The sequence below is a fragment of the Lichenostomus cassidix genome, chromosome 9 (genome assembly GCF_008360975.1).
Source record: "Lichenostomus cassidix isolate B80296 chromosome 9, HeHo_3.0, whole genome shotgun sequence".
Lineage (NCBI taxonomy): Eukaryota > Metazoa > Chordata > Aves > Passeriformes > Meliphagidae > Lichenostomus > Lichenostomus cassidix.
The window spans coordinates 9,162,266-9,183,672 of NC_139490.1; the positions used below are offsets into that span (position 1 = coordinate 9,162,266).

The 21,407-nt window shown below is 38.9% G+C and overlaps 1 protein-coding gene across 4 annotated transcripts in view; it reads right to left on the bottom strand.

Moving 5' to 3' along the window:
* Window positions 1-21,407, bottom strand: part of ARMC9 (armadillo repeat containing 9) — a 59,237-nt gene that overhangs the window by 9,979 nt on the left and 27,851 nt on the right. For 3 of the 4 annotated variants that reach the window (XM_085069282.1, XM_085069283.1, XM_085069284.1), the window contains 10 exons: window positions 20,461-20,551; window positions 19,499-19,622; window positions 17,849-17,988; window positions 16,976-17,052; window positions 15,559-15,633; window positions 14,431-14,521; window positions 13,065-13,123; window positions 8,295-8,399; window positions 7,060-7,175; window positions 2,919-3,043 (listed from right to left, as the gene is read on the bottom strand). In XM_085069282.1, the coding sequence (XP_084925408.1) occupies window positions 2,919-3,043; window positions 7,060-7,175; window positions 8,295-8,399; window positions 13,065-13,123; window positions 14,431-14,521; window positions 15,559-15,633; window positions 16,976-17,052; window positions 17,849-17,988; window positions 19,499-19,622; window positions 20,461-20,551 (1,003 nt within the window). Of the gene's footprint in view, window positions 1-2,918; window positions 3,044-7,055; window positions 7,176-8,294; window positions 8,400-13,064; window positions 13,124-14,430; window positions 14,522-15,558; window positions 15,634-16,975; window positions 17,053-17,848; window positions 17,989-19,498; window positions 19,623-20,460; window positions 20,552-21,407 lie in introns of those variants that run through there. The other variant, XM_085069285.1, reaches the window with a different exon arrangement.

Below are 21,407 nucleotides of genomic sequence, written 5' to 3' on the forward strand. Positions count from 1 at the left end.
TAGAGGCTACTGAGATGTGCGAGTTCAATAAGAGTTTAGGGAAAATCCTTGGCTTAATTCCTGCCATGCTCAGGACAGGCTGCTGCCCTTGCTTGCTCTCTCATGCTGATAAGAATGCAGATCAGGTCACTCTCAGACAGGCATTTCGCTGCCCAGCACATGTTCTGTCTGGCATTCAGCATAATAAGTGTAGTAAGATGACCAGGGTTCATCTTTGGTCCACAAGTTTTCTGCTCACAGGAGACAAAAAAGTGCCAGAATTATTGATTCTTTACCAAAGTGATAAAGGGGGAGAGGATGGACCCAAAGTCAGACCAACTTAGGAGCAACCAAATATTTCCAGGAGGACATTAAGAACTATCTTCATTTTTAGAAAACAAAAGAGGATCAAGGTTTCTTGAGGCTAAACTTAGCCTCATTGAGATAGATATGACCTTGACGAGGCTAATTGTTCACATGAAGCTTTTATTCTGTTTTCTTCACTCTTTGTCTCTTACTATTCATTTTACAATTTTCTAGCCTGCATTAAACCCTGAGTCCCAAAGTACTCATGTGATGCTGGGAAACACAGATTCTGAAATAAGCAGGTTCCTAGTACTGCAGAATGACCATCAGACCAAGATCAGCAGTCAATAAACAGCATATTCATTGCACAGCACAGATGTATGGCAGAGCATCATGAGAGCCTCTAGAAGCAGTATTTTTACATGTTTCTGTTCCCTGCTGTATCTCAGAAGGCAATAGAAGAGAAAGGGCTTATTTTACATCATCTTAAACTTATTAAAGCCTCTCCAATTTAAATATTACAATCCCCATTGCCTTTTGGAAAAGAGGAGATGTTGAAAGACACATCTCAGTTATTATGCAGAATGAAAATCCTGTCACTGACATAACCAGGGGGTCCAGCAGTGCAATCTCTCTTTTCTCTTCTCCTACAGCTCATTTCTAAATCCCTAAAGATAAGAAAGGCACATATGTCACTGGCTACTTGCAAAGACCTGAAACAAACCTCAGGCCATCTTTCAAGTAGCTCAGTGCAACTTTTTAGCCTGGATTAATGCTAGGAAGAATTTCCTCCATCACAAACAAAAATTGTCTTTTTACATGTATAATGCATATAAACTTGAAATATGCTGTATATTCTGATCTTTCCTGTAGAAAGATTTTTCCACAGGAAAATAATATAATCTAGTAGTCTTATTAGTAGCCACCTGCACATAATTTTGACTGAAAGAAGCTAACAAACTGTTTTAAACAGAGGCTACAAGCAAAGTTCTGACAAAACGAAACATTTAAACTGCGAGGAATTTCTTCACGTTAAATGAAGAAGTTAAATCAATACTCATAAAAAATGAACATTTACTTTGCTGACTGACTCAGGCTCCCTGTTTAACCTCTTCACAAATCTCTACAAGCAAACTATCAGCATCAGCAGCATAGCAGAAGTGACAGAGGTGAGTGAATGCATCTCATGGGAAAGATATTATCCAAATCTGGTTCACTTGGGCTCTGGATGGCTGCTCAACACCTTAGGAATTGCATCCTATTACACTTTAAAACATCAAATAGGAACACCTTTGATACCAGCTTGGCTTAATTTCGTTTACAAAGCATGGGTATGTAAAAATCCATTCCTTTTTTTCTTCTCTACAGGAAAACTGCCAAGTCAGTATGCTTTTGCTTAGTTTACAACCTCTGCTGGTGCAAGTTGCTTCCCTTGGCCAGCCAAACTCCCTGAGCTGTACTCAAGGTGTTGCTGTGCACAGCGAGGCTGAGAACAGCAGCTCTCCTTGCTACAGAGCAGCAAGAACCCAAGTGCCCATCCTGGACAGGAGCTTCTCCTGCTCCTATCCCAGGCCTTTTATCCTTCAGCATGTTACATTTATCAGCTCTAGGCATTACGCAAGTGAATTCCTGTCTGCAAGACCTCAGTTCCTTTTCTCAGAATCCTTTTAATTTCCTTTAGGAAATTTAAAAAAATAGAAGAGAAAGTAAAAAGTATGCTATTCCTTTACTGCTTCAAAGCATATTTTTCAGCAAAGTAAAGGCACACTTTGTCTGAACTTATTAATAATTCTGTCCCAGATATGCTGCAAGATACTTTATCTAAGATTGCTGAACATTTTGCTTTAAATCTTTAATTGGAAATGTTAATGAATCCCTGCAAGAAGGTTGAAACACCCACATCCAAAGTTCCATGATCTTGTGGAGATCAGAAGTTCAGCAATCAAGTATTTCAGAAGGCTATAACCTTTTAAATTCCATCACATGTTTCTGAGCTCTCAGGCCCAGCTGAGTTTGCACTCATTTCAGCTAAAGCTGCAAGGGCAGAATCTTTAGCAGCATCACCCACAATGCAGCTACACAGCACAGGGCTGCCCATCCTCCCCAGCCCGGGATGATCTGAATGCAGTTGCAAATCTCAGCAGATAACTGCAGCTGCCTTCAGCTCTAACACAGAGATACAGCCAACAGAGCCTGCAGGTGCCAGCAGACAGTGATTCATTTAGATCCAAACAAGGGTATGTTTGATCAAGCAAGGGGCTTTGCCTGTTGGGAAGTGCACTGTCTCTGGCTGCAGCTCCCTCCCTGGGCAGGGGACATTGCAGAGTATGCTTTACACATCGGAAGCCCTGGGTTTGATCCTTGGCACTTTCACAGGAAGCAAGATGGAGCAAGGCAAGTGAGACCACTGGTGTCTGCTGACCACATGTTACCTTCTGTGGCTATTCCTTCAGCTCGAGCCAAAGCCTGCCATGTGCCCCAAGGTCCTGACTGACCTGGAGCCTATTAACAGAGAGCCACTTCCACAATGCACTAAAAAATCTCAATCTTTAACACACAATCCAGGTCCCAACACCTGCCCCAGCCAAGGAAGACATCAGCAATTAAGAACAGCATCCACAGACGATCCTTACATGAAGGGGAAATGCAGAGGTCAGAAATGCTGGACCTGCTCCCACCACTAATGGTAGAACGACGACTGGGTGGAGACTGCAGCTTCTCACCACTGCTGTGACAAGAACTGGTATCATTTTCTGGCCTGCAGGAGAAAGGAGAATGCAGAGTGAATGCTTACAGAATAAAAAGTTGCATCAGAGTAAATTCTAATTTCTTCTAATTGCCTGTAATGACATAGTACACATTGAAATTATGTTATATTTCATATTGCAAACGAGTACTAAGGACATAATTTAACTGCTTGACTGTAGCTCCTTCAAACCAGCTGACATCAGACGTATTTGAAATTCACATTTTTTCCTACTGCAATGAAAGAGCCAAGGAAAGGAAACCATAACTGCCTGCACTCTGAAGACCCAAAATACCACCACAACACTTAAAGAAAAAGACTGCAGAAATGGGCCTAAGAGGTCTTAAATTCTTAGCTTTTTCAAGGATTTAAGATTTGCTTCTGAATATTACAAGGATTTCACTTGAAAGAGCAATATGCAACAGAGACTTGAAACAAAGTAGGCAACAAATAGAACTCTGGATTTCACAAGTGAAGTGGATCAATGGGAAACTGAAGCAGCTGAAGGACAGAACAGGGACATGATTGCTTAGTTGTAAGCAATAAAACACAGCAGAAGTGAGAGGGGTGTGAAAAGTGTGTGAAAAGTTGGCAGACATGGAAAGTTTCCCTGTCCAATATCAGGTTAAGGTAACTAAACTATATTTCTAGTAAAAAGGATGCAGTCCAAGGAGGCAGTTAATGATTTCACAGCTAAATCAGTTTCTAAGGAAATAGCTAGCAGAATATTAAGTAGTTCAGGCCCCCTTGAATGATCTCAGCCAGCAAGTCTTTAAAGAGGAGGGAAAAATGAAAAAAAGAAAAAGAAGGCAGCTTTCCAGTATTTCCTGACTCCCTCAGCCCCATACAGCAAGAGCTTGTCCATACAGGGATCCCATGACAATTCATCTGAAGTAACTAGAGCCTTGTCTGCACTGGGAAGTCATAGAAAAATTAGCATGGAATGGCTGCTAAATGTGCAGTGGCTATTCTGCATTAATTTTCTGTGTGAATACTTCTATTCAGCACTAGAGATCACCACCCCCCTCCTTTTGGAGGTATGAAAAAACAACTCAAAGAGATATGTTATAGTATCTCCATCAACTGCTTCCTCTTTCATGATGTTTTTAAATGGAATGTATTATTAATCTCACATTAAGATCTTCAAACAAGTTATATTTACTTTCATTTTGAATGGAAGCATTTACACAAATTTTTAATGTAGTTTAACCACTCTGCTGAATCCAAGACTTCAGATAATTTAGTTCAACTGTCCTGGATGGTACCTGGTAGACAAGCTGTACCCAGGGCAAAAGTGTCTTAACATTTTTCATGATATTTCATGTGATACAAGCCACTTAAATTATTTAAAATATTAAATACATCTAGTTCAGATATTGCTTTCAAATTAAGGCAGCTAAGCTTTTACTGACTTCCTCTTCCAATAATTTCCAAGCAAGTATTTCCTTATTTTAGTAAATGAATTTGTACTAAAATTAGAACAGCATGAAAGCCATCAAAGCTTGTCCTTTTCTGCTGCAAAATGTAGTTCAATAATGTCTTCATCTACTCACTGCAGTTTCCTGCACACAAATTAGATACAAAGGACAACCTTCTTATTCAGGGTGGTATTGCTTGTTTCCTGCTTAAAACATGGGAGCACCAAACACTCATATTATTTCTACCATTTGGCCAGAGCAGGAGGGAAATTAATTTTCACATATTTTCACCGTGTTAGATTTCTGCTGTTTACATTTCTCCTCTGCAGTTCACACAGCGAGGCAATCTGTAAAGGCTGCTTCACACCATCAAACTAACACTTCTCTTAGACCCAGAGCTACCAGGACCAGCATGACGGAAATGTGGTTTTAATTTGTATCCAGCAGTGACCTGAAGCCGTCTTGCTGAGGCACGAGCTGCACAACTGAGAAGATTCAAGTTGTGCCAAAATATGGGACTCGCGTCACTCCGGGATCCTGGGACACTTGAGCAAACAGCCTGCCTGGGTAGATGGTGCTAAAGAGAGGCAGCAGTCGCTTCCAGAGATTATTTCTGATGCAAAAATTGCAGTGCCCTACGCGACACCAGGAAATAAAAGCCACTCCCACGGGTTTGCCACCACTTTTTTGGACTTCCCAGAGGAAAGTCACTTCATTTTCATGAGCTTGGTTTTCTCTCCACTTACAAAGCAAGAATGTAATGCTTAGACACTGCAGTGGTAATGATTATTTATTCCTAAAAAAAAAAAACTTTCTAAACAGGCTGTAAGGCTGCCCTAACAGCTAATTCCACAGAATTATTCTGGGTCTCCAAGCCCACCATGGGTAAAGTACTGTGTAGGGGAAGAGGGACCTTGAACCCTAATACTGACCCCCCAGTAAAGTGGCCATATATATTTAGTCATACATTAGCCAGTCTAGATTTTTAAGGCCTGCAGTTCATTTGAAGGACTGCATGGAAATGATTAGATAATCACTATTTTACTAATATGAGCTAATATATTAATTAGCTGCTGCTTTCCTCTGACACACAAACACACACATTTAATATATATAAGGAGAGGTCTTGCAAAAACTGTGGATGTTATGATGACGCAAAAAAGTTGACCACTGTGAGAAAGGACACAAAGTAGAGAACTCCAAATCCATATATCAAGCCATACCAGGCAGACAAAGTAGGTGCCATGTTCAAACAAATGCCATTTTATCCAGGCCAGTACTCATAAGAAAAATTAAGATTTCAATGCAAATTTTGCCCTGGGATAGTCAAACATTCTTTTTCTTCTGCTTTGGAAGTGTTTGTTTCCTTCATCTTACTTTTTTAAAAAATAAATGTCTTCTGGGGCTTTGTTCATGCCCACATCTGGTATGTTACACTTGTCTGTTCCAAGGCCCTGGTAACCTAATACAGATAATCCCATATGAGTGGTACACCTGCCAAAAAGGTATATTTGGATGACTCAGGAGGGCTCCCAGTCAGGTCACCAGCTTGTAGGAATGCTAATGCCAGTGTGAGACAGTGGGAGGCAAGATAAAGCTGTGACCACTCCTTGTCCAAATCAACAGACTTCACTCAGAGTCAACTGCACCTGTGTAACTACAGCCTAAATCAGTCCTCACTGTCTTCTGTACCCATCTTCCACACTAAAATGAGGAGGAAATGCATTTTAAAAAATAGAAAATATGAACAGGAGAGAAAAGAGTGGCAGGGGCATGACAAGCAACAATCTTCAGGACTGATATGTTTGAAGAATCACCTGTAATTTCATTACACTGCTGTGTTTCAGGTTACCCATTCATTTTAACATACTTCCCTATACCAATCCTGTGAGTTCTGAGCACTATTATCATACTTGGTTAGTTTTGTAGGCTCTCAGATTATGTATCCACAGAAATGAAAACATTAAATCCTCACAATGAACATGCCTGTATCATAATTACCTGGACTTGATCAAATCCAAAACCATGCAACTGAAAGTAATAAAATAATTTAAATTTGGGATCTCTTTGGTATTTTACTTCCTTGGTCAGGACAATGAACAGGACAAATCTCATCTCACAAATTATGATATACTTGCTCCAACAGAAGGCAGAGAATATTCAAGGAGCTCTATACTTTCCAAAGCAGGAAAAACCAATATAAGATTTTTATCTTTCTCATTTTAATCTGTCCTCTTATTGGTGGCTAACAAACCTCTCCAGAGCAATATACTTTGTTGCTTGTAAAGTGAAAGATCTAAGGCACTGTAGATGCTTTGTGCAACTTTCCAATGGAATCTGTTACAAGATGATGCAAGAACATGTGGGATATAATGCAAATTTAAATCCACTTGATCAATAAATACTTATTCAACTATTTCAAGTATGTGACCTCAGCCAACGAACCTTTCTCTGCCTACAATATTCTGCTTCTTTTTTAAAAATTATCTGTAATGAATGGCAATGGCAATGTTAGGTATTTACTAGGCATTGTTGTGTGCTTTTTTTTTGTTGTTATGCTTTTTAAAGGAGCTTAAAAAATTCAACTTGGTCTTGTTTGTTTGGACTTACATTAGATAAGCAGTTCGGTGATAACCTGGTGTCACAGGTCTCTGGAGAGGCTCATCTAAACTCTGATGGAAACCAGCAAATTGTTTCTTCTTCGTTTTTGGAGTGTGAGTCATTATCTGATACAAAGGAAATGAAGAAAAAAAAATGCTGTGGAAAAACAGGTATCTGAAGCCATAGAGAAAATTCAACAGAAACATTGCAGAATAAACTAAATTGCATTCTGGTGCCACTGCATAAAACTGCCTAGAATCACTGTAGGCTCTTCCATGACATCTTCTCTCAGGTTACTTTTCCATCATCAGGATTCTGGACTCTGGAATCCAGAAGGCATGCAGTCACATTTATAATAGAATGGCTTGGGTTGGAAAGGTTCTTAAAGACCATCCAGTTCCAACCCCCTGCCATGGGCAGGGACACCTTTCATTAAATCAGGTCACTAAAAGCCTCATCCAACCTGGACTTGAACACTTCCAGGGATGGAGCAGCCACAGTTTCTCTGGGCACCCTGTGCCAGGACCTCACCACCCTCATATATATCTAATCTAAACCTAGTCTCACTTTGAAGCCATTCCCCCTTGTCCTATCACTATAGGACCCTGTGAAAAAGCTCCTCTCCAGCTTTCTTGTAGCCCCTTTTAGGACTGAAAGCTCACAATAAGGTCTCCCTCAAGCCTGCTCTTCTCCAGGCTGAATAACTCGGCTCTCTAAGCCTGTTTTCACAGGAGAGGTTCTCCAGCTCTCTGAATATCTCAAATTAGTCACAGCACACTAAATGGCATTCATACAAACTTTATGCTTTTTTACTTAATAGCTTTTTGCTGCTTGAAGTAAGCCAGACAATAGTTGATACGGCACAACGCCTGCAGGAGCAGTTGACTTTTCAACTTCTCTTTTTTCTAAAATAATTTCAGACCAGCAGAGTGTTCCAGTATTAACCTGCTAAGCACTTTGCTTTGTGTGCTCACAGAGTCACTGATGTAGCACTAGAACCCTAAGGCTGCCTGTAGCTTATTATTAAGCCACAGCCTGACCACCCCCTGTGAAAGAGTAGCTCCTTTCTCACACTGGTTCTGCTTCTCCTGAGCAGCAGCTCATACACAGACTGCGAAAGAACTGCTCTGCAGCTACCATCTGGCTCTTCAAGCAACAAATTCGAAAAAGTGGTGAAACTACCAAAATGAAACACTTAACCCAGCAAATTAACGTATTTCAAGATTCTAAGGAGTAGTACTCACTCCCAAGTACTCAGTTGTTAGCAGTTTCTCTCCTGAAAGCTCCCCCAGCTGTGGCATCAAAACCTCATCTCTGTCCAGATCAGGCTCCAGGATGTCACGGTCCTCCTGCAATGGCAACAAGAAACACAGGTGTGCAAGGAAGCTTTAAAGCTGGTAATATGGGGCTGGTAAAAGAGTCTTAGAATCAGTATTTCAGGATACAAATATCATATAACAAGGCAATATTATATGTTTTATTCCATAAACCCCAAATGTAATCAACTTCAAGTAGAAAGTACCAAGACTCCACTCTCCTATGCCTCTTTCTAGAATAACAATGGGTGATTCATCTTTCAAGGAAGCTCTGTAGCTTCTACAGATCAAAAAGCCAGGAAATTTTAAAGTTTGAGGGATTCTTCCAGCAAACCAAAACCAGTAGTACAAGAACAAGACAGTATTTTTGCTTGTGTTTTGCTACTAAAAAGAATTCTCTTCTGTCCTGCACAAAATATCCTGAGACAGACCCACTCCAGACGAAGATAATGTCCTTAGTTTTTGAAACAGGTTGTGACAGTAAATGTAAATGACTGTTAAAAACAGTAAATGAGAAAAAGTAAAGGAATCATTCTAAAACGGTATATTGTAATAGCTATGTAGACAGCCTGGCATAAACTCCATTAAAAACAATGGCCACTGGACTCTGATGAGCTCCAGAGCACAATGAAAATGAAAAGCAGTTTCACTTTAGTGAGATTTAGACTCAGTTTTAAATAGTCACAATTAGCTCTTAATTACCTGGAAAGCTGGGTATGTATGAAAAGTAACCCAGATAATGGAAAAAAGATAAACATTTGTAGACTAGGCAACAATCATCTGTACCAAGCAAAACAAAACTCTCCCCCCCTCATAAAAAACACCCCACACTCCAAAGTCCACCATATACTGTATTTTGATGTGGGGCATGAAAAAGTTGCAAGAATGTGCTCAATAAATGGGTGTGGGGGGATTTTTTTTTTACATGGTTTGTTAATGCAGCCAATCCTGCTCCCTGACATTATTTAACCTACCAGGTAACTGAGCTGAAAATGTCTCTCCTCTGTCTCCTTGTACAAAACAAGGACTTTGCCCAATGTGCCATCACTCCAGTGCTGAAATAACACAATTGGTGCCCTGTTCACCACTGCTCATGGGCTGCAGCAGATGTTGGCAGCAAAACCCTTTAACGTAATGGCTTGAAGCCCTGTGATTAAGTTCTTTCTTTTGATGTACTCTCTGGCTGAAGTGTATTTTCACACGGCAGCTCTCTGATTTTATTGCCAGGTGCTGAGTGACGGTGGATTAGAGGGTGTCTGATAAATCCTCACTGTACAGTCACCTCACACAGCTCCAGCTTGTAACTAAACTTCTGAATCAGGGCTACAATATCACATATTCACTTTTACAAGCAGCTTTTCAAGATGGTCCAAGTCAAATAAAAAGTGAACGCAAAGATCAAATACTGAAGATAAATTAAGTTAGTATTTAACAGAGCAGTCAAGAGAATATTAAGCACCAGGAAACACACACTGTGACTAGGTGTCAACACACCCTAGAAGGCTGACATCTCAAGGCTGGGTATGTACTCCAGGAGCCAGTGGTCTACACCAAGGTCTACACTAGTTAATTTAAAGCTGACCAGACAAACACAAAAGCCAATTTATTTCTGAATAACAGTACACACAGAGACATTTTTTATACGGTTATATGCTCCAGAGTCACATGGTACAGAATCTCAAATTTCTGAGCATATGATGCCCTTAGAAATCCCAGAATTTTCCTTTAACAGGGTCAGCTGCATCTTGGACACAGTGTTTAGGAGAGAGTAGTCATTACCACAAGATCTGCTCAAAGCCAGGAGAGAATTCATCAACTCTAAACTAAACACAGATTAAAGCAAAGAAACTCCATGAAATGTAACAGTAACAGGACTGGGAACATTCGTATGCTTTTGTAAACAATTAAAGCTGGAGCAAAACCTGCAAATTAAGGCTGCATAAGAGTGTCTTTTTGTGGTTTCTTAAGTTGTAAAGGTATAAATAAAGGTATTGAGCAACAAATTCTAACATCAGTAAGCAGTCTGAAAGCATGTCACTGAATTGGCAAAACTGGCAATTTAAGGACATATTCTGAAATGCGTTCACTCTGCAGTAGTTGAAAAGTTCTGTAAAAGCAAGGATTTTGATAAAATTTTCCAAAACTTCCTGTTGCCAGATCATAACATCAGATGTTATCACAGAACGCCATTGAGAACAATAACTCACTGCAATTTCAAAATACAAAAGGGTTCCAAGCATTGAGGTACTGAGTCAACAAATCTTTGTTTATTTAACAAGGTAACAACATTATGCATTACTGCCATGATATTTGTAAACTACATTTTCTAAACTGAGGGACTAAGAAACCAGAAGTCCTTGTAGCAAAACAGAATTGTAGTTCCCAGCAGCAATAAGGATTTAGAATGTGTTGCAATTAATGTTACAATAAAAACAGTTTCAAACTTGGCTTTTCTTTTCAATATAATGGCGAAGCTAATGAAAACCTGGAATTGGACACTTCTCCATTTCAAAAGCCTACTGTCATGTTTTGAGTCAAATAATAAGAAATGCCAGAAGCCCATTTTAATCACATGATGGTCCAGTGGCAAAAATGCATTTCAAAAGGATTTGACATAGAGCCTTGGCTGGGATTGTGAGCAGCAGCAACTCATCTAGGGGGTACGACTGAACAGCAGAATTCACTTTCCTTTCATTCCCAAGAACAGGTAAAGTGACAGAAGTGTTCAACATCGTGCAATTCAATGCCACACCTTCCAGGAAGGAGTTCCTTATCTATGTGTTTTCCCAAAAAAACCCACAGTATCCTTTAAAAAAGTATACTTATGTTCAAGCTAAAGTATTATCACCTTGGATTCTCATGATACACTCAAGACACTCAAAGCCTTGAAACATCAGTTAAAGGGTGTTCAGCATTTTAAGCAAAGGCATGCTTTAATGCTTAATCTCCAGGACACCCACCTTGCACCACAAGCATTGATTTTGGGTTGAAGGAGTGTAAGGATTACTAAAAACCGACTTCAGGACTGCAGGAGGTGAAACAATTACAATAATTAAATCCTATTAGAAAAAAAGTATACTGTACTCCCTTAGAATGAAAAGGGGAGAACTGATTGTTAAATAAAAGTTCTTTGTAGCTCTAAAGTTAGAATTTCCACATAGCTCAAACTTTAGGCAAAGTCACAAGGCTGATTAGTTCCCATGTTCACCTCCTGTTGCACCACAACACAAAAACTAGATGAATAATCCAAACAGTGCAAGGATTCCCTGGACACTGCCAGGCAAAGGCTGGATCCTGCAAGGTGCTGCACCCCACAGCAGCTGAGAGCTCACAACACCTGTTACAGTCAGGATATTTACATTTTTATCTGTTCTCAAAACATCAAAGGGTCAATGTGCACTAGAAAATGCACTCAGTCACACTGAAGGAACAGGACAAATTTAGGCTTGGTTTTCCCCAGTCACTGTCATTCCCACTAATGTGCAATGAGCTACTAGAATGTGGACACAGCTGACTTATTAAGTTTTATATGTTTTTGTTAGTTCAGGACAAAAATCTTACATTTTGTCTAAAACCATGGTTTTCAGTAAATGTGCTCTCCGGTAATACTTGTATTAGGAGAACATTTTGCAGTTCATTAACTCTCCATGTCACTGACTCCTTCAGGGCACAACACAAACTATGAATGTATGTGCACACATACACACACCTTAGTATGCACAAATACTGTTCCCAGGACATCTGCCACAGCTGTTCTTTTAAATTTCTCAAGCAAGGCATCTCAATAAAATAAAAATGCAATGGTGTAGATTTCTCTCAGAAAAAACTCCCACATAACTGCTGACACTGTATTTTTCAAGCCCCCACTGTGCACTTATGGCAATGCAGAAATGGCAACACCACCAGCAAAGACTGGGTATAACATTTCCCTCACATGATTTACATCTTGCTTTGCTTGTTAATTTAGGTGATCAAATATGTGGTGTTGTCTACACCCATGGCTCTATGAAGACAGCTTCTTAAAAATGCTGAAATACTGGTATAAAATGCATTTATTAGCTGAGAAGAAAATATACAACCAATCAGCTTGTACTTACTATTACATAGTTTCTGATGCCTATTTATTTTATTTTCTCCTAGGACTTATTCCTTATTTTTAATAACTGTTTTCATTTCTTACATTCCAGCAATTTATTGAATATATTTCAAAATTTCTAAACAGCAAATAAAGTCATACCCTGAATAGATAATGATAGCTTAAGAAAAAGTGACAACCTGTTTGTAAACTATTCTGGTAACATACTGGTCCATTTGCTTCCCTTTTTGTTTAACTGCACCCAATGGGTCTCCTTGAAAGCAAGATTTCTACTGCTACAGTAACTCCTCATCTCTTCACTTTTATCTGTTTCCATTATCTTTTCTTCATTTGAAGTCCTACTTTTTTATTTTGGCAACTCAACTACCTCTGTGATAACTAAAAGATTATAAGTGAAGAGATGAGGAGTTTTTTGTTTGTTGTAACAATTGTTGTTGTAACAAAATTGTTGTAACAATTTTCTTGTTAATGCAAGAATAATTAAGTAAAAGTAAAAACCAAAACCCACCAAAAAAACCGAAGTCTGGTTTATTGACACAAGTATTTTCTTTCTAGAAGGTTAAGGATTTTTCTAAAAGGTGTCAGAAAGCCTTTACACTTACTTCTGCACACTCCTCTTCCTCTTCATCATCAGACCCAATACTATCATTGAATGGCTCTTCTAGAAAGAAGCAAAACAAAATTATGTCAGTCAAGTTGCACATGTACAACTTAACAGAATGTCATTATTACCCCACTTTGACAAGAGCAAGATTTAACCTGCTTCTCATATTGACATGTCCTTTTAAGGACAATTATTGGAATAGCTTGATGCTATAAGCATTCTAGAAATCACTGAAATCAATTAATACTTTGGAAAACGGCAGAAATAGAAACATTAGTTATTTTCTCATAAAACCCACAGTGACATCTCATTGTATCTACTGACAAGACTTGAATGACAGTGTGTACACTTGCAAATTTGTCAAGTTTTCAAATATTTTTTAATAAGGGACTCTACTTCTCCCTACAAATACTTTAATATTATACTGCTTCTGTGCATAAAATGTTAGTACTCATGCAGAATACCTATTTTAAATTTTGGACAAAATTACTTCCTCAAGAAAAAAATGGTCTGGCTTATACTGGAAATCTGAACATACAACTTGTACTCATCAACATCTCAGACAAAAATTCTTAAAAATGCCATTCTCAGGTAGAAGAGGAGTGGTTCTATAACCTTGAAGAACAAGTATTGTATAGTGGCAATACAGCACTTAAATACTTTGTTCCTTTACAAGCTAGGATAGCTTGTAAGACAGGCTGTGTTCTCTTTACAAAAGCCAAAGAGAGCAGTTCAACTTGTTCTATGTTTACTGTACAAAAAGAGTCAACCAGAATTAATCTCTTTTTCATTATTTGCTTTCTCTTCTCTTTCTTCAGTCTTCCTTTCAGTCACAGGCAACAGAAAATGGAACAAACATTCCACCTTCTCTGTCTGCATTAACAGCATCTACAACTCCTGTGACCCATCAACATACTCTCCAAAAAGGATGGTCTCTGCTCTCTATCCAGGATAAGCCATTTCAGATAAAACACCTCAATACAGCAAGAGATGAGCACAGACAGACCTAGTCCCTAAATCCTGTTTTACAAATTTCTACCACATTTTTGCAGTTGACAGCAGTCTCTCATTACCATCAGACCGCTAGCATGAAAGAAAACTGCCAAGGTAATTTTATTTATGGTCCCAAAACTTTGGAATTGAGACTTACTTAGCCTTTTATTTCTTCTTTATTACTACAACATAAAGGAAATTTTAAAGCATTTAAAGCACATGAGTTTCAAATCTTGACATTCACTATTCACCCTCTCTCAGACCATCACACTATTGTTATTCTTTGACGGTTCCAATGCCAAATAAAAACATGAGCTTTTTTATGGCTTTTGTGAAAGATTTAAAGCTCTGATAGCTGCATGTGTTCTGACCTGAATTGAGTTGCTTGATAATAAATTCAATCTGCCGAACCATCTCTTCATTTCTTTCCTTGATAAAGCAGCACAGAATTTCTTCCATTCCCTGGATGCAGCAGAAAACACTGGTAGATCAGTATTTCATGTGACCACAGTGACAAAGTTCTGTTAGCTAAAAAATCTTTTTTTTGGGTCAGGAAAAACAGAGGCAATGTGAAGCAAACCACTGTGTCCAGCTCCAAGTGCTGCACAGACAAAAGAAATACACTCTCTACATTGCTTCAAGGCTTAAACAGAGACATGTCCATGATGAACAGCAAATTTTCACAATAGATCTGTTGCTTTTGCCTTCTGAATTCAGTACACAATAGCTATCAGAAAAGGATAAAATTTGCATCCACAGAGACAACAGTGCAAGGTTCAGAGAAGGAAAGCAAAAAGAACCAACTTTGACTTTAAACCCAGTGTCTCTCTTAATGGCCCTTCATAGGCTTGATGTTGTGTCTTTAATCATTGAAGATGATTTTTAATCCTGTGTGCTCTGTGAGGTAGAACGTGTAACAACAATTATGTCTGCATAATTGTTATTATGTTAGTTAATTAAGACACAAGTTAATTCCGGGTTAGTTCTTAAGACACAAAGACATGCTGCTACCCCAGGAGCAGCTTCCTCAAACACAGAAGGTGAAACACAGTCATTAGACTAACTTTCACAGGAGATCAATTCTTAGTTCTGAAACCTTCTTCCTGCTCCTTCCCCAAATAATCATGTCTACACCAGGCAAAGGAAAAGCAGCAAGAACTCCTCCTTTTAGTGGCAACTCACTGGTGCAGAATGAGCTACATAAGGGGAAGAAGTAGCAGGTCAGGTGAAAGCATGTCCTGGGCCACATGGAGTCTACAAAATGCTAGAAGGGCACACAATTCTAAAATAATGCCTTTAATTTATAATTAAAACAGAATCCTTCACACTGCTGGGGCTCCACTCCTGGGAAGAAGGCCTGAAAATATGGCCTGTTTGAGACATACATTCATACCTCCCTGAGGATCAAAAGGGGAGGCCCTCTTGGGGGTTCCCTTCTCAAAATGCTCTGGGCTCCTTCCTCACAGCCCTGCTGTGCCCTGCAAAGCAGCACTTCTTACCATTGCTTTGGCTTCTTCTCGGACAGAAGGGATGGCCAGAATACTGTATAGTGCCCCATTCACATATGACTGGATCTAAGAGGAAGAAATAGTCATACCATGATGCAAAACCTCTTAAATTCATCCCAGTTGACTATCAGCAAAATATAAGAACAAGAGTGTAGAACAACTATACTTCAAACAGTTTAGCCAGGCTAGACTAAACTTGCAAAAATTCCTACGTGGGAAGCAGAGAACTTTTAGGATGCAAATATACTGTGATATGGTTCATCTAAACCAGTGTGCTGCATGCCAATTTCCCACATACAGTCCCACTGCTTCTGATAATGTATTCTTGAAAATCGACCTAGCCATCAGAAAAAAAAAAAAAAAAAGAAAAAAAAAGAAAAAGAAAGAGAAAAAAGCAGAAAAACAAGGTTATTTTTTGACAAACACTAGTGGAAGTACAAAAAACAGGACAAACAACAGGGACAAGACCCTGCCAACATGAACTCAAGAGAGGCTTCAAGCTTTGCAGCCTCAGGCAGGATGTTAAAACCAAAGCAGCTCCAAACATCCTCTCACTCTGTTGCCTATTACTGTCCCTCAGGAGAGGCAAAAACCTGCCAGCATAAAAGCTCTGAATCCTGGCTAATGAAAGCCACCAGATCTGTCAAACAAGTTTTACCAGCACTTACATGACCCTTTCCACTGGCCAGTTACTCTTGGAGCACTAAGATTTTCAGTAATCCTCTGTTTGTACCTTTGCAAAAATGAACAATGAGCTAGGCTGGGAGCAGGGGATGCCAGGGAAGGTAAGGGACTGGAATTTACACAAAGATTCCACAGCTTCTCAGGAAGCTCTCCTCACACCCAAGAGCACTGCTGTCTACTTTTGACTGCGATAATAAAACTTCTGACAAACTAAGTGCAAAGTACATTGTAAAAATGAACCCTCTGAGAGACATTTCAAAGTAATTTTAAGGCACAGACTTCTACAGTATGGTAGTATTTTCTAAGCATTCCTTAAAACTACAGCAAATGTGTTCCTCTGTACCTGATGTTTTGCATAATGGATTTGCATCACACATTATTCATCTCATGAATGAGTTAAGCTCGAGGTGATTTGGTGCATGACATTTAAACAGCATCAGAAACTGCAATCAAGGCACATGGACTGCATGATAACTGCATCTAAAAGCTTCCATTCTTAGCTGCCTACATTTGTAAAAGGAAGACATACTTCTGTCTAGGAAGACCACTGCTCAGTGAAATACAATTTACGTATTTGTGAATTTTAGAAAAAATTCTTGCAACTTAATTGCATGAGGGTCTAATAAAGGAAACAAAACCAATTCACTCTTTTTCATTTTTCCCTTTTTTATCTTTAATTTTTCTTTCCACATTTTCATTAACCCAAAGTTTGCTGTACAAATACCTTAAGATTCTCATGGCCAAGAAGATCAGAGAGAACTCTGAGCACTTGGTTTGCGATCCTTGCACACATTTTCTTCCCTGCAAGAGGCAGAACACATAAATACGCTTGAAAAAATAGATCAGATCAAGTTTTGTTCTTACTTTTAAGAATCAGTATTATATATAGTTTGCACAGAGCAATACTGTTCCTTGTTCCTGACAAACGCTGCTCAGCATTACTGAGTTAAAGTCAGTGAAGTTACTCTGGATTTATGCAATTGTAATCTTGGACAGGGTGCAACACAAAGGGGATTAAAAAATTTAACAAAAGCATTTTTTTGCTTACAACAAGCAGACAACTTTTCACCCTTACTTTATTTTTTAAAACAAAATTTACTTTAAGCTCTTTTTAAGTCTCTTGGACATAGACAGGTCCTTATTTTCTTGGGGGGAATCTCTGCACTGTAGAAGTGAAGGCAAGGTGAAGGTTAAGCTCCTTGTCATTACTCCTCAACCCAGTTGTTTCTGTTTACAAAGAAATCTCTTACACAGAGTTTGTAATTGGACAAAAACTGTCCTTTAAAAAGTGGGACTGGAATGTAACAATGACAGCCTTCACATACTAATATGAAAAATAACCAAATCTTATAGGGTTCCATTGCTTATTTCCTTGCTTAGTTCTTCAGATTTTGGTGAAGCTAACCTCCATAACTGGGATTCTTGGGAAAAGAGATCTGCTCAAAAGCATTGGTTATAACACTCAAATATCTCTGGTCATGGTCCCTGCCACTGATTGTAGCCACTTGAAAGAATCCTGGTATAACAGGATAAAAAAGATTCACGATCTTCCCTATCTGTTTCTTGGAATAAGGCTGTAATTCAAAAAGTAAGACACCTGCACTCCGCAGACAAAGATTCATGAGCAAGGCAACACAATACTCCAGGGTGTAATCAGACAAGCAATCTGTGTCTGTTAGAACATCAACCAGCCAGAAAATGAGCCCATCTTTGATCATTGCCGACTGCAGTGTACGCCTAGGATTAAAAAAAAAAATCAGATCACAAATCACAAATGTCAGATCACAACATAAATAACTTTCAAATACATTTATTGACAGTATAAGCCTGCCAAAAAAAAAAAAAAAAGAGTCCCTAAACTACCCATTTTGGCAGAATCATTAAACAAAGTAACTAACAGAGCCTGAAGAAATTGAAGATGCAGATTCCCATATGGTTAGAGGACTAAAACACTGTTGGAGAGATTGGAGGGTTTTGTCTTTTATTTTGTTCTTTTTAAACCTATGAACTGCTGAGGTAACTTTCTTCATTGTTTTCTAAGGCTTCTTACTCCAGCTAAAATGGCATTTTCAATTGTCTTTTAAAATTGGTTTTAAAAGCCAGCCACACACAAGAGATCCATAAAACAAATTAATCACTTCTTCTGTCACAGGTAGCCATAGCACTGCAGCACTTTTGTACTGCTGATTTGACAAATGAGGTTTTTTGCTTGAATCTATTTGCACTTTTCTCTAGAGATTCTTAAATCTCATGCTCTTTTAACTCATCTTGTAGTTGCCCTCAAAGACAACTGAACAAAGTGCTGAACAAAGTACCAGCTGGCCAAGTGTGATCTACAACAGAAATTCCAGGCTTTACAAAATAAAAAAGAAGAATATACTTGTAGAAAAGTCTTGCTGAAGAACAGCATATTTAATAACATTATTTCCAAGAGGCATTAAATTTAAATTGCAAAGATCAAAGCAGGTATTTTCCTGGTTTTAGTCCTGTAAGTTCAGATATTTTCTCAGTGCTGGATATTGCAGCAGGTATATGGCATGGACTAAGCAAAACAACGGAGCATCTGACCACACATTAAAAAAAGTTTTCCTCATGTCAAGTATCTGGAATTAACCTTATATAAGATTTTTACTTCCTAAAAAGTAACAAACTTCTGAATTTTCAGTATTCCTGCTGACTACTGTGAAAACAGAGTTCCTAGGATCCTATTTGTTTGATAAATGGAGCAACATTATGCCCTTTACTGCTTTTTCGTATTTCTTTTGTGGCAGCCATTTGAGTCAGACTGCTAATGCAAAAGTAAGAAACGAGACAGCCCATGCATAGACAGCTCCAGGAAAGAAGGTCAACAGGATAAAGATGAAATCCCTGAAAAATGTTTGCAGAAAAGATAATGAAAACCTTATGCTTTGGAATGTAACACAACTCTTTTTTTCTGTGTAGGATCATCAGAACTTTCTACATTAAGACCTTCACTTTCTTCAGTTAAGTAACACGTATAAAGCACACAAAGCCGTGGCAGGAGATGTACATTTATTTGAGCCTTGACAGCTGGTAGGAAGTCAGGTTAATTCAGTCAGCAAAACTGAGTTCTCCTCCATAATAAGTGACATTGCTTTCATCAGCCATCAGGGGTTCTGATGATTGTTACAGGAAAATCAAGTGCTCTTCTTTCCTCCTTGAACAGAGCCTAACTAGCCTGCATTTCCTCTCCTGCTGTCACCACCACATGCTGTGCTTTCATCACCTGAGGCTGAATTTCTGCAGAGCCCCCAGAACATTCTCCCATGTAAGGGAATCCTTGTCTTCAGCTTTCACTCTGTCCTCCAGCATTTGCAGCAATGTTGGGCTCTGAGCAAGGTAGACACGACCTGGTGCAAAAAGTGATGAAAGAACAGATGCTGAGATAGCAGCTATGACAGAAAAGCTCCCTCTCTTTGGAACAGTAAGTAGGATTGACCTCAGTTTCCTCTTGACAAGCCACAATCTTGTGCCAAGACCCAAGCAAACCTGCACAAAGTTGTGTAGCAGAGCAGTTGCATTCAATCCAGACACTTGGGGTATTAGAGGTGCACACTTGCCAAATCAGTACCACACAGAATCCACTTTGAATACATGCCTTCTGATCTATCCGTTTTGTATAATCAAGGAAATGAATAGAGATGTTCAAGGAGCTTGGGAAAGTCAGGTGTCCTGCTACTGACTTTAAACAAGATTTCAGCTCCTAGCAACACTTAGCTCCAAAAATAAGAGAAACCAGGGGCTAATTTGGGACAGGCAGATGCACAAAGCTAGATATATATGCATCTCTATAGATAGTTAACAGTGATGCACAAAGATTTATTCAGGTGAGGACCAGGAAAATGCAGGAGCAGCCACAGTAGCACAGTATCGCACAGCCTGGTAGCAGATCTGCCCACAGGACCCCGAGTTAACAGGGATTTTTCTTTTTAACCCTCAAGGAGAGACTGAAGACTATATTAAAGGCAGTATCTGAGTAAGTTCCCAAATCATCAAAACAAGCCAGAAATGTGGAATATACAGAGTCAAAATGAAAACTTTCCAGACACTGAAAAGCTGTTTTGAATGCATGTAACAAAACACAGTGAATCCCTAGTAAAAGGGTGCAAATAAGGCTCTAAATGCGAAGCACCTATAAGAGAGCATTATAGGAAAATGCTGTCTTATTTTTTGCAGTGAATCTTTTACCTTCTATCAGTGAAGCAAAAGCATTGATGAGCCTTGCCATATACTGCCTGACTACATCACTCTTAGAATATAATAATTGGAGGACTCCTCTCTGAAAAAGAAATCAAATGTTAGTAAACCACAAAGAAGGAAAACACAGAAGTTAGTCTTCTATAGTATTTTAAAAGCTTCTTTAAACTTACACAGAACAAAAACCCTTTAGAATGCATATTGATTTGCAATATGATATACAGTTTCTTTTTTTATTGGCAGGGGGCTGAAGAAGAGATGGAAGATGAACAAAAATAGACAAATTACAGCTTCTCAGCTGAGTCTGTTAAAACACCATTAAGCTCTATGGTGTACAGTGGGAGTTATAATGAGCCAACACAGTCCAGTTAAAGCTGGTACCTAAAATTAATATTCAGTCAGTGACAAAAAGAAACCCAAACCAAACAACTTAGTTCTGTTGATGAACTTAAGTGCAGTAGTATTACCTGAATTGGAATGCTTTTCTTTGACAACTAAGAGCGTGGGAAGCAGCTCAGTAACTTACAAACAACACCACATTGCAATTATTTCTGTTTTATTTCAGGCACTATTTATTACTCCCCTCCTAGAGAAATTTACAGGGAGAAAAACTGATGGTTGATTGAATAATCCTTTATGTTTCCCAGTGGTACAAGTTACTGTTGCAAAGACAATGAAGCCACAATGAACCAAATAGTCTCAGTGCCTCGAATCCCTGGGGAACTCAATTATGCACAAAAGTCACTACAACCAATGAAAAAAGTTGTGCTTTTGTTGGCAGCAGAACTGGATTATCAGGGACTGAAACAACCTTTCAAAATCAACACACCAGAAATTCCCCTTTCTAAAGAAAGGCACCAATCCACCTCAAATTCACAGAAACATGGTTAACCATGCTACTGCAGGTGCACAATGACATATTCCATAGCAGTATTGGG